Raw genomic sequence first — 18,402 nt, forward strand, 5'->3', positions numbered from 1 at the left:
TCATTCTCAAGATGAGGAGAGAAATTTTAAATTTATCTTTTTTTATTCATTTTTAAAACAGTTGTTTTGTGAAAGAGTTCTTTTAATTGTAAAAGTCACTCAAAAATGGCTCTACATCAAATTAACATTAATTTTAAATCATTTGTCAAAAAATAATTATTTTACATTAAGCCATTTAAAAACCTGTTTTTAGACTTTTTTTGATATGTATAATCTCCATTATTTCAATTTGTTTTATAAATTATAAAAATTTATTTTTATTAATAATATTTTTATAAAAATGATAGTAGTTCTTAAATCGCAAATATCATTGTTTTACTGCAATTGATTTTATTATGCTCTCTTAATGTAATAATTCATATTTAAAAAATCTAAACTAAGAAAATGTTTTATGAAAGGTGAATCAAAAAGTTAGTTACACCATTGCCGTGTTCTTGAACTGAAAGGGATACATTAATGTGTTATAGTGACAGCACTGGTTGGATTGCTGTTTTCACGCTCCCCCAGCAGCAATTCTATACAACATTCAGTATATGTGTAGTATCGTCAATATGGCATGTCCTCTAGAGGTTTCGTCCAGCATAGAAGTGCGTTCAGTAATCCGATTTCTGTGTGCAAAAAATTACAATTTTTGTGAAATTCATCAACAAATTTTTGAGGTATATGGTGAGTATGTAATGCAATGCCTTATGATCACAAAATGGTGTCAAACGTTCAGTAACAGAAGAACAAATGTGAGTGACAAACTGCATACTGGGCGTCCTTCAACTGCAAACACCACAGGTAATGCAGAACACATGAATTAAATGATCTTGAGTTACCGGCACATTAAAATTAGAGAGATTGCAAGTGAACTTAACAACAGTTATGGTAGTGTGTTTACGATTATTCACGATCAGCTTGATTACCGTAAGATGTGTGCACGATGGATGCCACATCTGTTGACCAACAATCACAAACATCAACGTTTTACGTCTGCTCTTTCTTTTCTTCAACTTTATTCCAGGACTGGTCCACAGTTTTTGAAACAAATCATCACAGGGGATGAGAGCTGGGTGCTTCATTACACTTCTGAGACTAAACAAGCATCACATGAATGGAGACAAAAATTCATTGTAGCCCAAAAAAGTGAAAACATCCCCAAATGTTTGAAAGGTTCTGCTGACAGTCTTTTTCGAATCTGAGGGAGTTGTTTACAGTGAATTTATGCCCTGAGGAGCAACAATCAATGCCGAATCTTACTGTGAGACTAAAAAAAATTGCGTAAAGCCATTAAAGATCGAAGACCCAGAAGATTGAGCGATGGGTCGTTTTTCTTCATGATAACGCTGTTCCTCATTCATCCTCATGTGATAAAGGAGTTACTGCAAAAATTCAAGTGGTAATTGTGGTCTCACCTGCTTACAGCCCTGACCTAGCACCCTGCGACTACCACCTGTTTTGTTTGGTCCTCTCAAGCAAGACCTGGTAGAGGAGCGTTTCACTAATGATGATTAACATAAGGAAGTAATTTTTGAGTGGTTAAATGGTAAAGGAAGTTGGAAAAAATTTTTATGAGAGTAGAATTGAAAAACTTGTCACAAGTTATGAAAAGTGTTTAGAAAACTTGGTGATTACATAGAAAAATAGATAAAATATGTAGTTTTTGTTTAATAAAAAAAAAATTGTTTTATAAATATATTTGTTTCATAGAGGGGGTATAACTTACTTTCTGATCGTAACTAATCAAGGTCCCAATTTGTTAGAATTAATGACATAATGATATTTTGGTTGTATGTTAGTGGTGAATGTAGTAGCTCAAGTCCTGATATAATATATTGTTTATAATACTTAAATTAAAAGATAATATCTTATTTAGTTTTACTCAGCCAATAGCTGTAATGTATGTACAGTATAATTTTGTTATCCAGTCTTGATTCTTTGTCAAGATATTTAAAAAACATGTATTATTTATTATGTAACTTTTCAGAAATTCATTTCTTTTATAATTTTAGTCCATTTTTTTAAATTTAAAGTTGTACAGTATTATGAGATATATGGAATAAAAGAGTTAAATTCATTATAATTATAACTTAATTTATTCATTTTTTTCAAATATGAATATTTGGATTTTTCATATTTACTCAGCAGCAAATTAAAGGCTATAGATCTATTTGCAGATTATATGTCTATCTACCGGTTGGACGCAGGTTTACAAATGTAAGTTATTGTGGTCACAATATCACATTGAACTCTTGCCAGTTTGAAGAAATGGGAACGATTTAGTGACTGCTTGAGAGACTTATTCCACACTTTGTAGGTGCATTTTCTTTAAAATTGATCTCATTGAAATAAATTTGAATTTATTATTATGTATGTTAAAAACAATTTCAGACAAATTTCTATATATTTTGATTTTTGTGCTCAACAGTTCAGTATGATCTCAGAAGTCTACACATATTTTCACATTATGTGGGCTTTAATTTATCTGGATTAATTCATTCCCATCTAGCACAAATGAACAGAATTATATCATAGTGCAATCTTGTTTGTATTTGTGTTGAAAATGTATCTATACAATCCCTTTTGTTTACAAATACCCTACATTTTCTGATTTGATGTGATTTTTTTTATTTATATTTGTTGTAATGTATAAATACATTAAAGTTTTCTTTTTCTTTTGTTTTTTCAGTACACAAAGCCGGTTGAAGAAACAGTTACTCAAATAGTTACACCACCAGTACCTGCAGCACGTACAACAAATGGCACAACAACGTTAAGTCCTGCCACTACATTGGATAAAAATAAAAATCATAATCCTCCAGTGACTATTAATGTATCTAATACAAATACTGGTAGTAGTACTAATCGTAAAAAGAAAATGAGTGATGATGAAATTCTTGAAAAATTACGAACAATCGTCAGTGTCGGTGATCCTAATCGTAAATATACCAAAATGGAAAAAATTGGGCAGGGGTTAGTATATATTATTGATTGAAATTTTTGTATTATATATTGCATAAATGTGTTAGGTTTATTCAGCATATAAATGTTGAAAACAAAAATAAATAACTTTTTAAAAAAGCTAACCGGAAAGGAAGAAATATGTCATCCACCATTAAATTTCTCTCAATAAATTTAAAAGAATTTAAAATTACTAATAAATTTCATATAAATGAGATGTACTGTTCATATTTCAAATATATTCATAAAGGAAAAGAAACAAAACTTATTAATAGATTAGTACTCTCTGTTAGTGAAGTGAGACTCAGATCACCGATTATTCGGCAGAGTAATGACTTCTTTATTGGATCTTAGCATAGTAATGACTCTTGTCTGCTTGTAGAACTGTTCAAGGATTCTTTCGTACTTAGAAGGTTGTAAATATATAATCATATTAAATGAAAATAAATATGTATAGAATTCACAGTATTTTTTATAATATTTAAAATACTAATTATAAAATATTAAAAATGGTTGATAAACAAATGTGTCACAAGTAAAAATGTACAATCTGACAGTAATGATGAGAGATGGTAGATATTGAATTTTAGTGTACTGTTAAATAAAATTTTATTTGAAATTTAATAAATTGGCCGCCACAGGGACTTTTAGATTTGCTTCATGAGGCTTTTAAAGAAGATTCTTTAAGTTGAACATAAATTTTTTGATAGCATACTCGTTTCAAAAACATTAGAAAATCAATATCGTTTGAAAACAGTCGTTCAGGTGACCTTCCACAAACAAAACACCAGAAAATATGGAGAAAATTCAGAACTCATTCACTAGGGCTGTTGCCAAACACTCCACATTCAAATTGTGTGACAGGGTTCGTATTTGTTATGGAACCTGCTGAGAAATTAAAACGTGTGTCAAGTTCTATAAAGCTTGTCTTGGATTTGTCACTTAATCATGAAGAGTAGCATGTTAATAAGTGTTGTGAGTTTCATAACATATATCATTTCATAACAATGATCCTCCTTTACCTGTAGGATATATTCGGAGATGAAACTTGGGTTCATGGCCATGATTTAGAGACAAAGTAGTAGTCATCACAGTGAAATTGCCCATAGTCTCCAAGATCAAAGAAGATACAGTTAGTCAGTAGCACATTGAAATGTTTGTTCTTGTTCTTTAACAACAAAGACAATACGCACAGAAAATTTCTTTCTGCTGGTGTTCTGTTGAATTCTGACATTTATTGATGTTTTCAAGGAATTTAAGAGAAGATAGATGTATTGGGAAAAAAATGAGAATTGTGAGGAAAAACAAAATTTGTCGTTGCACCCATGTCAGTGCACCTCTACACTCCTCCCTCAAAACAATGCAATTTTTTATGAATGGTAATAACATCATCCCCCATTCTCTGTAATCTCTGGAGCTAGCCTTTTTAACTTTGTTTTGTTTCCCAAAATTGTAGCTGAAAGACCACTGCTTTGACAGTGTAAAAGACATAAAAAAATCTCAGGTACTGCTGAACAGCCTCCAGGAAAGGGATTTCAATACCACCTTGTAGAGGTCCAACAACTTCATTATTTAAATTATATCAGAGTAAGAACCCAAGATCTGCCAGAAATAAATATGACAGAAAAATACTGTTGTAATAATAAGATTAAGGATAAATCCCTAGAACTCAAGGTAAGGTTAGTAATTTTTTTACTTTGTTAAGATCAATACATATCCCTCCATTACAAGATGAGCTTTTTATCTTATGTATATTTTTAATTTATGTACAAAATTAATATGCATAAATATTTATCCATCTTATTTATAAAAAAATGAGAAAATTATTTAAACTGAAAATTTGATTTTACCTGATTTGAGACATTTATCTACCTTGGCCTATAGTTACTGTGGCTAACTGATAAATTTGCTATTGTATGTTGAAAATATTTTGGAATACTTTTATTCAGAAGGGAATATAACATTCTTTTGCCATACTACTGTAAATATGTATATAGTTTCATCATATATGGTGAATTTGAAATTTTATTTCTATATCAATAATATTATCTGTATTTGCTAATATTTCAAGGTAAGTGATCAATTGGTATACAGCTATATTACTTACTATAGCTGTCTGGATAATCTCTTATTACTTCATTTATTCATGCATTTAGTTTCCAATACAACTGAAAAATAATTTAGCAGTGTATTTTTATTTGAACGTTATTGTATTATTTTGTGTTTATAAACAATTATCTTTAAATAAAGATATTGCTATTTAAATACTGCATACACCTCAGTTATTGATTCGAAAATTGATTTTGCTCATTGATTTTCTGCATGAGCGACACACAATCAATGCTGCTTACTACTATGAACTGTTGAATGAGGTGAGGGCTGCATATCATCGCAGAAGACAAGACCAACTGATGCAAGAGGCCATCCTCATCCACGATAAGGCCAGGCTCCATACTGCAGCTTTTAATGGTCTTAAAACTAGAATCAACTTGATTATCCCCCCTGCAGCCTGGACCTATTGCTCTGCGATTTTCATTTGTTTGGGTCACTTAAAGAAGCTGTAGAAGAGCAACAATTTGATGATGATGAGGGAATGGTGGGATTTCTTGCCAATTGGATCCTAACACAACCAGCTTCATTCTACAATGCTGCGATAAAAAACCTTCCTTCTCACTGGGAAAAATGTATTTTTAAAGCAGGAAACTATGTACAAAAATAAATTATGTTTGCCTTTTATTTTTCAATTTAAATAAATTTAAAAAAATAAATAAAATCCCATTTATATTTGATTTACTCTCATATTTAGTGATATGCGATTGACAGTATTGTGTTCTGCATAACCTCCTCGGTAACCACATATTCTTGGATTTTTTTGATATCTCGTTTTGTTTTTGTGTTATTGTTATTTGAGTGCAACATGTTTAAGTGTTAGTAGCATTGTAATATGCAATTTTCAGGAACAACAATACAACATAAAATTTTGCGTGAAACTGGTGAAAACTTTCACAGAAACTTTTCAACTTATTCAAGCTTGTAGTGATAACGTCATACGCAATGTATAAATGGTTTTCACGATTTAAAAATGGTCTGCCATCAATTGAAGATGACCCTCGACCAGGAAGACCTTCAACTTCAACCGCATTCAGAAAATCAACAATCTGGTGTGTGTAAATTGCTGATTGACTATCAAGAGAACTTGCAGAAGAAGTTAGCACTCAGTTGGATCATGCCATGACATTTTGACTGAAAAATTGAACGTACATCAAGTTGCAGCAAAGTTTGTTCCTAATTTGATGACCGAACAGAAGAAAACATTGAGTTGTTGTTTGTCGGCAACTTCTTGAACATGCCAGTGGCGAAGAAACATTCATGCAAAGGATCATAACAGGAGACGAAAGTTAGGTATATGGCTATAATATTAAGATAAAATTTTGTTCATCAAAACATCACACATTACAAAAATCACTACTAACACTTAAAACCCAATCCTCTCAAATAACAGTAACACGAAAACTAAATGAGATAACAGCAATCCAAGAACATTTTTTGCAGAGGAGATTATGTTGAATACAATGCTGCCAACTGTACATCACTAAATAGCTCATGGCGCTTAATTAAAAATGTTCAGTTATTTTCTGAACAGACTTCATATATATATATATATATATATATATATATATATATATTATAATTATATTATGTAATTTTTATACCTTTTTTAATATTTTTAACAATCTTTCAGTAACTTTTATGTTTGTGTTTATATAATGTAAGTAATGTATTCTGTAATAAAAACCAAGGTTGCTAATTATAGAATATAAATAAATGAAGCAATTTTCTAATTTAAAATAATTTTAGTTTTAAAACATATTGTCATTTCTGGTTAGGAATTTACTCAAAAAATGCTATTGTTATAATGACCACAGAATAAAGATTTGTTATAAAAAATGTTTTTAATAAAAATAATGTATGTGTGCAATTAATTTTCTGTACTTTTCATTACTGACATACGTGATAAAATAAAACTTAATTATACATTAAATAGCACACCCAATGTTTTTATAGTCTATTTTAATATTAAGCAGATATTGAACATTGTGAGTCTGGGAGACAAGCGGGTGCTTAGTTACAAGTATGCGTGTTTAAACCAGCACTCTTATGAATTTCACCTTTTTTTTTTTTCATTTCATGTTTTATAATTCTTCATTATTTTATTAATCTTTTATGTATACACAGGGCTCATGAAAAAGATTGAAAGATTTCAGTAGCTGTACAACAAAGAAAAAACAGTCTAAATATGCTTCACTTTTGAGTTATAGTCAATATTCAAATGATTCTCTAGTTATTGTTTAAAATTATAATACAGCAATTTTCAGCCTTTACATTTTTGTTAGTTTTGTTTTCAAAAATCAAATGTCTTAACTCTTCTTCATGTTTAGTCAAAATTACAAATTAAATTCTGTAGAAATGTTGTAAAATTTTATTTCTTTACTGGCAATTTAACAAAGTTATTGTTCATCAAACATAAAAAATTGTGTTTTATGACACCGGTTTTTTGTGCTTTACAATAATTTTTTTTAAAAGTTACTAGTGCAGTGCTGCAGTTCTTGGACCAGTTTTATCCAATTTTTCAGATAAAAAATGATACGAAATCATCAGATTAATCCGAAAACATCAGTAACTTGAGCAGAAATCGGAGTGAAATTTTTCAAAAGCTTTTATTAGAAAAAAAAACTTTCTAAAAAGCTATTATTAGAAAACGAAGCATTTCTAAACTTATTTTATATGAACAGTTTTTATTCTATTTTCACTTGTAGAACATGTTCTGAAATTTTTCATTTTTTCTTAATACTCACAAATTAATTTATTTTCACAAATTTTGTGGACAGTGTCATAGTTTCATTTATGTTCAATCTAGTATAGAAATTAACATAAATAATAAAAAGTCACAGTTTATTTTGTTACGCAGTATATTGAAATGTTGGAATTTTTTTATTTTTAAATAAAAAATTTTTTAAGAAAGGTTTGTTTTATGCTGCCATTTTATTTTATCACTACCATTATAAATAGTACTTATTTTTACATATATTACAAAAGTATATTTCACTGTTATATTTAAACTTTTTTATAAATCAAGTGTTATTATTTTTTAAGTTAATTATTTTTCTTTATTTATTAGGGCTTCAGGAACTGTTTTTACAGCGATTGAAGCATCAACCGGTATGGAAGTTGCAATTAAACAAATGAATTTATCACAGCAACCAAAGAAAGAATTAATTATTAATGAAATACTTGTTATGAGAGAAAATAAACATCCTAATGTTGTGAATTATTTAGATAGTTATTTGGTTTCTGAAGAATTATGGGTAAGTTTTTGTTTTGTTATTTACTTTCTTTATTATAACTCCTTTGGCCTTACTTTTATTTTAATAATGGGAATTCTACTATCTAGTGACTTGAAAAAATTTGGAAAGTCAAGAAACATTTTTAGTATTGCAAATACAATGATTTTCTTTGTGTACTGAAAATGTGAATTTTAAATATATTTATAAAGCTTCGTCTTTCTTTTTAAAACAGGTTGTTATGGAATATCTGCCTGGTGGTTCATTGACTGATGTAGTTACTGAAACTTGTATGGATGAAGGTCAAATAGCATCTGTGTGTAGAGAAGTGTTACAAGCTTTGGAATTTTTACATTGTAATCAAGTGATACATCGTGATATTAAGTCTGATAATATTTTATTAGGCCTAGATGGAAGTGTTAAATTGAGTAAGTTTTTTTTTTATAGCAGTATCTACTACTACCTTTAATGATTTGCTGTCTAGATGAAATATCATTCAAGTGAATTTTAATCCACTGACTACATGCCTAGTCAGTGCATTAATAATAATATTCTGTTAACCTCACCAGTAAATAGTATATTCTTAAACTCTGCAGGGGGCATGTACCTTGGTATTATAATTACTGAATTCGGTGAAGTGTAAGCTGAAATATTTGTAAATTAGTTTAAATGACACTTTGTGTTTAAGGTGAAGCTATAGTTAAAATAATAGGGTTATTATTTTGAAAGATTATTAATGCTTATCAGCTGTTATTAAAGATCAAGAAAGAACTAAGTGCTAGGCCAAGAATAATGGCCAATTCTTTTCTCCTTCATGTGAATATTTTACTACTGATGGATTAGTTGAACACTAGTATAATAAATTTTTATCTTCATATTCTGGTTGATATCACAGTATAAACTGAGTATTTCTTCTTGTCATATCTTTCCTCTCCGAATACTTTTACATTGTTGTGTAATAGTCTTATGAATATATTAGAAAGAATGGGGTTTACATGAAAGGAAACAGTCTCAATTGGACACAAACCACCCCACTCCCATGTAATAAACAGAATGACCAGGAGATTTAATACAAGCCCAATGTCTTTAACAAGACAATACATGCATAAAATCCCTATAGAAGTATACATGATAACTACACAGGGTGTGAGATATTACAATAATAAAAAACTTCAAAGATGAACTGAAGACTAATTATAAACTATTAGACAAAATGAAATTTTTCATATATTATACATCATTTGTTATTGCAACATTTCCTGAATTGAGTCCGTGATGCATTCATTATTTCTAATAATTTTAGTTTTTAAATTCATATTTGATAGAAGTTGGTTGAACACACATATTGCATTTATTATGCTACTTTTTTTTGTATACTTTTATTTATTATTGGAAGGGCAATTCTTTTATTTCTAGTTATACGATTGCTTCTTTCCTTTAGTTTATCTTTCACTTCAGGGTAAAGAAATAATGTTCAATATTCCCAACCCTAAATTTGATAAACATTAATACATTGGATTAAATAATCTAATAAGTACTTTCATCATATTAAAGCTCAACTTTCTACAATGACTACAAAAAGTCCAAAATTCAAAAAGTAAAAACTGTCTGGTCCGTTCTTTAATTTTATCCATAATTTAATGCCATCAATGCCCCATTATAGAAATATTTTGAGCAGTTTTCAAAGAATTTATGTTGAACCAATCCGTAGATAATAATTAAATATAATAAGCAAACATATATACATATGTAGTTAAATACATCTTCCGGAAATGCTTTTAACTGTTTTGTGTATTTTTTGGACTAAGAGTATCTTGATATGTCAATGTTTGGAAAACCCTGACATCCAACATTTTGTTTGATTGCTATGTAGCTGTGCAGCTCCAGCAACTATAGAACTACAGCAAAGAAGTAAGAATGGCTTATTCTTTGTATAGTTTTTAGACAGTGAATTTTCATTGTTGTAAAACTTGTAAAAAGTAAATATTTAATTTCATTTAGGTATACAGTACAGTATCATGTAGTTTTAGGTTTTTTCTGATGGTTAGTTTAAAATACCAGCTATTTGATCCTATCCCATCTGTTATTAAAGATAGAACTTCTTTTTATACTGAACTGACTATTATGTTAATAATATGCTGTTTCCATAATTTTAATTATTGGGATGGAAAAGCGGTTTTGAAATGAAAAATTATTAAGACTACTAGAAATTTTAAGTCCAGTTAAAAAAGGTAAAGTCACGGCATACAATGTAGTACTGTATTCTGCTATTAAAAACACAATAAATTAATTATAAATTCTTTTGTAATGAGATAGCCTACATTTACACCTTATATATATATATATAAAATATTAATCTGATCAACCTAAGTACAAGAATATTAAAATAAAATAAAATAGGATGAATCCTACCTTATTCTGTAATTCAAGCAAGAGCGCTTTTGCGAGTCCCTCACTTGCTCTATAGCCAAATCCAGCGAGTATGGTGGATGGAAATAGGCTCGAACTTCAGCTTGTAGAAAACCTCTGTAGTGGCGTGCGATGTGTGAGGCCACGCATTGTCATATTGCAAGATTATGAGCAGTCTTTTGAACACGACATACTTGTCTGAGGTGTCTTAATGTCTCAATGTACCGTTTGGAGATCACAGTCATCCCATGTTCCAGATACTTGGTCACATAAATGTGTTTGGTGTCCCAAAATACCATCAAAAAGAGTTTTTTCACCAAACCTTGAGTTTTGGTGATTCATAGCATTTGTATTCCATACTTTGCCTTTTTCGTTCTGGGTTATAATAATGTACCCAACTCTCATACCTGGCCACAATATTTAAAAGGAAGTCATTTCCTTCAGCACAATAGCATTGTAAAAGTTCTTAGCAATATTTGACAAGACATTGCTTGTGTTCGTCCGTCAGTTTGTGCGGTACCCATCATGCACAGATTTTATAGTAACCCAATTGCTTGATACTATGGTCTACTTGTTCTGTAGATATAGCTGAATAGCGATGTGTTGCTGGGTGATTCACTGTCACTTTGAAGCAAATCGTCCACCTTTCAATGTTTTTCGTCAGTCACAGAAACTGGTCATCCACTGCAAGGTGCATCCTCAATTTCACTTTACCAGCTTCACATTCACAAAATTTCAGCACCCATCTATTCACAGTACTCCTTTCAACAGTTTCACTACAGCAAACTGCTTTTAAACTATAAAAAATATTCATAGGATTTACATTTTCTGCTATTAAAAATTCAATCACTGCGCGCTGTTTTAACCATGTTGACAAATTGACCATACTAGACTCCATTTAACTGCTACTGAAAACAATCTGGTAAACTGATTTCAATGCATTATTGCAGGTTTGTAGAGGGGGATTTTAGCTATCATTGCTGCCGCGGCTACTTGATACTATCTTTTGTCTCCATTTAGCACACTAATGTGCAAAATTTATCAATCAAGCCTTGTAATTTTAAAGTCCGTGTTCAAAATGCTCACCGCCCGCCTCTATACAACATTCAGCGTGACAAATCATGTTCAGAAAAACCTTTTGCAATTTTCCTACTGGAATCGTGGCAATCTCTTGTCATACGTTGTCTTTCAACTCTTCTAACATCTTTGGACTGTTCTTGTAGACTATCCCTTTCAGGTAGCTCCAGAGGTAAAAATCACCCAGCAATAAGTCTGAAGATTTGAGGTGGCCACAAGTTCTTAATGATTTTTCTATCCTTTGTGAAATCTTGGTGAATTTAAGTGAGAAACCAATCAGAAGTGTGGGAAGTCTCTATCTTCTTGGAAGTATCCATAAGAAAGTTCTTCTTGAGTCAAGCTATATGTAAATTCTTACTACAGTTGTAAATAGATGTCAGTATAAACAGTCTTGTTAAAGAATATTGGTCCGATTATCTGGCTTCCAGAAATTGCACACCAATCACCAATTTTTAAATCATAGAGTGGTTTCTGATGAGTTTCATTTGGGTTTTGTGCAATCCAATGTGTATTCTGAGATTTAATGGAACCATGCTTTATCTATTGAAATGAACAGAAAAGAATCAAGGAATCTTTCGCTAATATTCTGGTAAAGCCACTGGTCATAAATTACTCATTTACCCTTATCATGTTTTAATTCATATACAACACTTGTACAATAGGCTTTCATTTGTAAATCGTTGAAGTATACGCAGACACAATGTTTGAGAAACTGCTTATTGGACTAATCTTCATGTTGATTTATGAGTATTTCTTCCGATACGATTCACTATATCAACAACTTCTGGAGTTCAAACAGTTAGTTGTTTTACTCTCTTGGCATTGATAACAGAGCCAGTTGCTCACCTCTTTTCTCTAAATTTTTAATTGTTGATTTGGCAGGAACATTATTTGTACAATTCATCTGAGGAATGGTCGACTTGAAACTGTACACTATACATCATTTACCCCCTGAAGTAATATCTTATGGTGGTTTTGGATGCTAAACAGAAAAAGAAAGAAAAAAGGATACATCCCTTGAAACCTTTCATAAACCAAATTTATTGGAAATTGTGCAAACATATTCTTTCACAAAAGTGTTCAATTGAATACACCATGACACAAACAATACACTCACTGAATAGGAGGGGAAGGCTGAAGGCATATGAGTGAGTCAGTGATCTTCAACTAAAACGTGTGATAAACATACCATAGTCTGACACACACTGTGTTATAAGATACCATATCAGACGTCTGAGACCGGTTTAATATGCCCCACCCGGTACATGGCATATAATATGCTGTAATATGTATACATACATATGTATGTATAGAAAGTCTATTACATTTATAAAAAAAACATACTTATTCATATGGTTTATACAATTTGAGTTGAATTTATAAAATAAAATACAATGAATGTGACCATATTTATATAGGAAAAACCACTAGATCTTTTAAATTACATTCTGTGAATATTTTAGATATTACAAAAATGTAAAACTGGGTTTCTCTAATGTTTCTGATCATCTTATTATAATACACATTCAATATTTGATATTCAAACAAATTTAGAAATACTGGTAATTAAAAAATACAGTAATAGTACAAATAATAGGGCTTTCGACATTTTACAAATATATGTTTATATATATATATATATGTGTGTGTGTGTGTGTGTGTGTGTGTGTGTGTGTGTATGTTTTATATATATGTATATAAAAGTAAATTTAATTTGATCAACCTTCAAACAGAATATGAGGATGACACAATTATAAAAGTTGCTGTAGATAGCAGCACTTCTTCAGATATTGTTAATTTATAACATTTCAACTGTACAACATTGGCTAGCTAGACCATATACATTTTTATTTTATTTAAACTACTTATTTTCTATTTTTAATTTCATTTTAGTAATTGACATTATATTTCTATATATGGAATTTTTTAATTTTAAATATAAAAACAATTTTTAATTTTAATATGCATTTTGATCTGAATAATTTGTAAAAGTAATTTAATGCCACTGATGATGCGAGAAATTTGCAAAAGCGCTTTTGCATGCATAATGGAATAAGGTATGTCATCCTACTTTATGTATACTTAGATTGATCAAATAAATATAATTTGTATATTAGTACAGAGGAATATGATTCTTAAAAATAATTGACTTTAGAAATATATACATACCGTAAATGTAGGCCTTGCAGAATTAAAAAATGGCTAAAATATTTTTATTGTTTAATAGATTTTTTATGATGAGATAAAATAATTCCATGAATCTGATGGAAATTAAGAAAACAAGATAACTTGAATAAAATACCTTCTTCCCTTAAATTGAAATCTTAAAGAATGTAAGTTTCCCATCTGATCTGATTATAAAAATCCAATATTTTCTCTATCACGTGTACCATACTAATCCAAAATGATACAACATATATTGCTTGATTATAATAAAGATTATTATAACTATTGTACGTATGAAGATTGTTTTACAGAATGTAGAATAGGTGTATTGTTCTAGGAATGTATGTCTTGTATTTGTATTATTTATATATGGTATTTATTTTATTCTAATTATTAATCTTATAATTGCAGCTGATTTTGGGTTTTGTGCGCAAATCTCACCTGAACAATCAAAGCGAACTACAATGGTAGGTACACCTTATTGGATGGCACCTGAAGTTGTAACGAGAAAACAATATGGACCGAAAGTTGATATCTGGTCGTTAGGTATTATGGCTATTGAAATGATAGAGGGTGAACCACCTTATCTAAATGAAAATCCTCTTCGAGTAAGAATTTATCAATCTTTCTATTAGTTTTATTTACTTCTTATAAGTGTAATGATTTGATAGAAAAAAATTATGTTAATTACAATTTATATAAATCGTGAAGTAACAATAATATAAAATAAGGTAACAGTGATAAAATCGTTTGGTTGTTATCTTCTATAAAATAAAAAATAATTAAGTATTTTTCATCTTATTGTTTTTGTATCCATTTTAACTTTTGTATAAGAGTAAAAAATAAAATTACTTGTTAACTAACCATTTAAGTTCGATATTATTATAATCTCCATTCACTTTGAAGGAGAATATTAATCCAGAACTATTTTAAGAGGAATTTATAAAAATATCCCGTACTCTTAACAAATTAATTATATTTACGCTTAGATAAAATCCTTGAGATTTACCAGCTTGATTCTTTTCTTTTATTTTCTAAATTTAGCAAGATATCCCATTACTATAAATTCCTAATTCAAAAAATGTCAGTAATTATAAACTAATTTAATGTCGTAGTTTTCATAACTTTTTTAAATGAGATGTCTAATTACCTTGTTGTAAAGTCTGTTGTATAATAAATAATAATTCTGGAACAGTATGGTTTTAGGAATGATAAATTATTAGTATATAGTTATTAAATATTAAATTAAATAAATATTTTTATACACAGAAGATATATTTTAGATAATTATTACTAATCTTTTCTCAGAATTTTAACTTTATGGGAAAAGAAGATAAAGTGTATGGTGAAAAATGTACCATATTACTTTTTTTTACATTATACAAATGTAAAAAAAATTCACAAATGTAAAATTCACTAAACCAAGAAATACTACTAAAAAATAAAATAAAACTTATATGCAATTACAGAAACTTCTCTTAACTGGTTTCCATTGTTAAGAATTTTTGTTATGTTTTATTTTATCCTGCACAAAAGAAAATTAATTGGCTAAGGTTGGGGATTTATATAGGCCACTTCTAATGCAAAAAATTCATGATCGTGCTTTCAGTTCAAGTCTCTGCTTACAGCAAGGCTGAAATGAACTAGTGTAATATTCTATATGAAAATTATATAAGTTCTTGCTCTATCAGTTTAAAAAGAAAAATTAATAGTAATTTAATTTCTCCTACTAAAAGAAATTATAAACAATTTGTCAAGCAGTAAGTCAGTGACTTGCAAATTGTTAGATTGTTCAGATTCTTTATCGTAATTATATGATTATTAAAACTAACTTCATCAGTAGAAAAAACTAATAACAGTAAAAATATAAATTCAGTCCGTTTAAATTAAATATATACTTGAATTTCTAGCTTAGATAATTTCTTTGAATTTGTAACTTAACACTAATGAACAGTGGATGTTTTTGTACTTATAGTGCAATACAACATGAGAGGGTACCTAAAAATAATCAGAGTTGTTAAAAAAAAGAAAAAATATCCCTCCGTTTGAAACAGAAAACCACTTGCAGACTTGTGTTTTACTTAAATTTTCTCTTTAAAAAATATTTTGAAGGTTCACTACTGTTTTAGGAAACAAAATTTAACACATTATCTCTCCTTGTAATGATCACCAATCACAAAAATCACAGAACACATTAACATCGTAAGAAAAATATAGAGCAGTGCCACTTGGCTATTACTTGTAATTTACTAGTTAACTTTTAACTAATAATATAAAATTCATATAAATTAATTAAATTGAGAAATTATATAATTTTTTTGTTTTTTAGTTAGTTTAAAATATTGATTTTAAATAATTTTCATGTAACGTGAAACAACAAACTTTAAAATTTATCTTTTTTCATGCTTTCTTCTTCAAGAAAAAAAGAACCCATATAAATAGTGATCACTTACTCTTTTTATTCTATAAAATTTATGTGATTCTGATTACATATACATTTTATGTACAATTATATGATTAATCTATTATTAGAAAAGTAGTAGGGAATATTGCTACAGAATACTGCAAGCTTGTTACACCTAGCAACAGAATTCCCAGGTAAGTCTAGATTGTGCACCAGGATTGGATTCCAGTTATTTTTGAGTATTTCCTCATACATAATTACCAGATGCTTTAAATAAAATTAAAATTAAGTTTATTTCATTTTTTCTATTATTTATAGTTATTTTGTACTTGATAATAACTATCTTTTTAAAATTAAAATCTTTACATAAATCATTTTGCAGAATTATATATCTGTAAATAGATCAGTGACTTGTATTTTTTCGTACTTCTTAAATTGTTTCTTCATTTATAACTGCTTTGTTTTTAATTCCTTAACAAACACGCACACATACACATATATATATACTGTACATTATACTGTTATCTTATTTAATTTTTTTGTTTAGGCGTTGTACCTGATAGCTACTAATGGTAAGCCAGAAATAAAAGAGAAAGAGAAACTATCACAGATCTTCCAAGATTTTCTTGATCAGTGCCTAGAAGTGGATGTTGATTTAAGAGCAAGCGCTTGTGATTTATTGAAGGTATTTACTATAACAGGATTGTTTTTTACTGTTATTATTATTAATCATGAAATAAGTCATCGTTATAAAAAGGTAGTAATAATAATTTTATTCAAACGTACAAGAATCACTATGTAGGTGATATGCTTCTCAATTTTTAAAACAAAAAACAACAATATATTTTCTACAATATTCAATAAATTGATATAATTTACATTATATGTTCACAGTTGCCTTTAGTACTTTTATAACTAGAGAGTCATGTGTGTTATACTATCTTCTACATAGTTTAATACCATATGCGCCTCTGTATGTATGGCAATCTTTAAACTGTATGCTGCTTGCCTTCATTGCAAAATAAATAAAACACTTACATAACAATTTTTTTTTTTAAAGAAGAACAAATTTCTTATATATGCTGATTGTATCATTGTGTTAGTTATTTTCTTATGAATATTCCAGAAGTCTTTAGATATCCCTTGCAGCTTTTTGGATTCGGGGCTGTACCTTATGCAGTCACGTTTCTTGTTTGTGACGTAAATGAGATGTAGTCTTGTACAGACTCAGACCAACCATACCTGAGACGGGTGGTTAATTGAAACCCCCACCACCAAAGAACACCAGTATCCAAGATCTAGTCTTCAAATCCAAATAAAAGGAACTATCTTTATTATGTGTATAATGTAAGATGTCCGTATGGAAAGAATTTGTTGATTATGTATACCTGTTTTATACTGCATTATATAAGAACAGGCCTTTTATGTATATACAAGCTTTTTAAAAAAGTAAATAATTTACGCTCATTAGTCATTTAAAAGAAAAATAATTTTTCAGGTGATATCTCATCTGCCTTATCTAAAACTATTACTTTTTTTAATTTCTTCCATTATTACCCTGTAGCATTCTTTGCGTTTATGATAATAAGAAACTAATTTTTGTATTCCTTCATCAAATTAATGAAACTGCCTGTTGGAACAACTAATTCTACATTGCCCTCGTGATGTCATCTGTATCAGAACACTAACTAGAAATGGAACAGAACAAAGGGTATGGGGGATATTTTATTTCCCTATTAATCGCAGAGCCTGGACATCGCTCCTTGTTGCTGGGTCTTTCTAATTGTTGGACGGGTACTTAATTTTTAATGGCAGTTATATTTGTTTTTATTTTAAGATGGATGGAGTTGTTGATTGTCTGGTCCTTTGTTGATCAGTTTTGAAATTTTTTTTGCTTTTACTAAGATATTTGGGTCTTTCTCCTAGCATGATACTCCTTCAGTTAGAACAATGAAAGCTTTTCAGTGCTACTGCCTTTCGGTCCAACAGGAATGGACCTGAAGCGGTCCTAGTTTTGGAAGATACAATGCACTCCCTTTGCAGAGGAAGTGGCATGTGTTA

General features: G+C 29.4%; 1 protein-coding gene across 4 annotated transcripts in view; it reads left to right on the forward strand.

Annotated features, from left to right (window-relative positions):
- The window catches only part of Pak (serine/threonine-protein kinase PAK 3-like protein), an 89,912-nt gene that overhangs the window by 58,276 nt on the left and 13,234 nt on the right, over positions 1–18,402 (forward strand). For all 4 annotated transcript variants that reach the window (XM_075380795.1, XM_075380793.1, XM_075380794.1 and 1 more), the window contains 5 exons: positions 2,672–2,955; positions 8,123–8,309; positions 8,521–8,713; positions 14,349–14,545; positions 16,889–17,026. In XM_075380795.1, coding sequence (XP_075236910.1) covers positions 2,672–2,955; positions 8,123–8,309; positions 8,521–8,713; positions 14,349–14,545; positions 16,889–17,026 — 999 coding nt within the window. The remainder of the gene's footprint in view (positions 1–2,671; positions 2,956–8,122; positions 8,310–8,520; positions 8,714–14,348; positions 14,546–16,888; positions 17,027–18,402) is intronic.

The sequence above is a fragment of the Lycorma delicatula genome, chromosome 12 (genome assembly GCF_047948215.1).
Source record: "Lycorma delicatula isolate Av1 chromosome 12, ASM4794821v1, whole genome shotgun sequence".
Classification (NCBI taxonomy): Eukaryota; Metazoa; Arthropoda; class Insecta; order Hemiptera; family Fulgoridae; genus Lycorma; species Lycorma delicatula.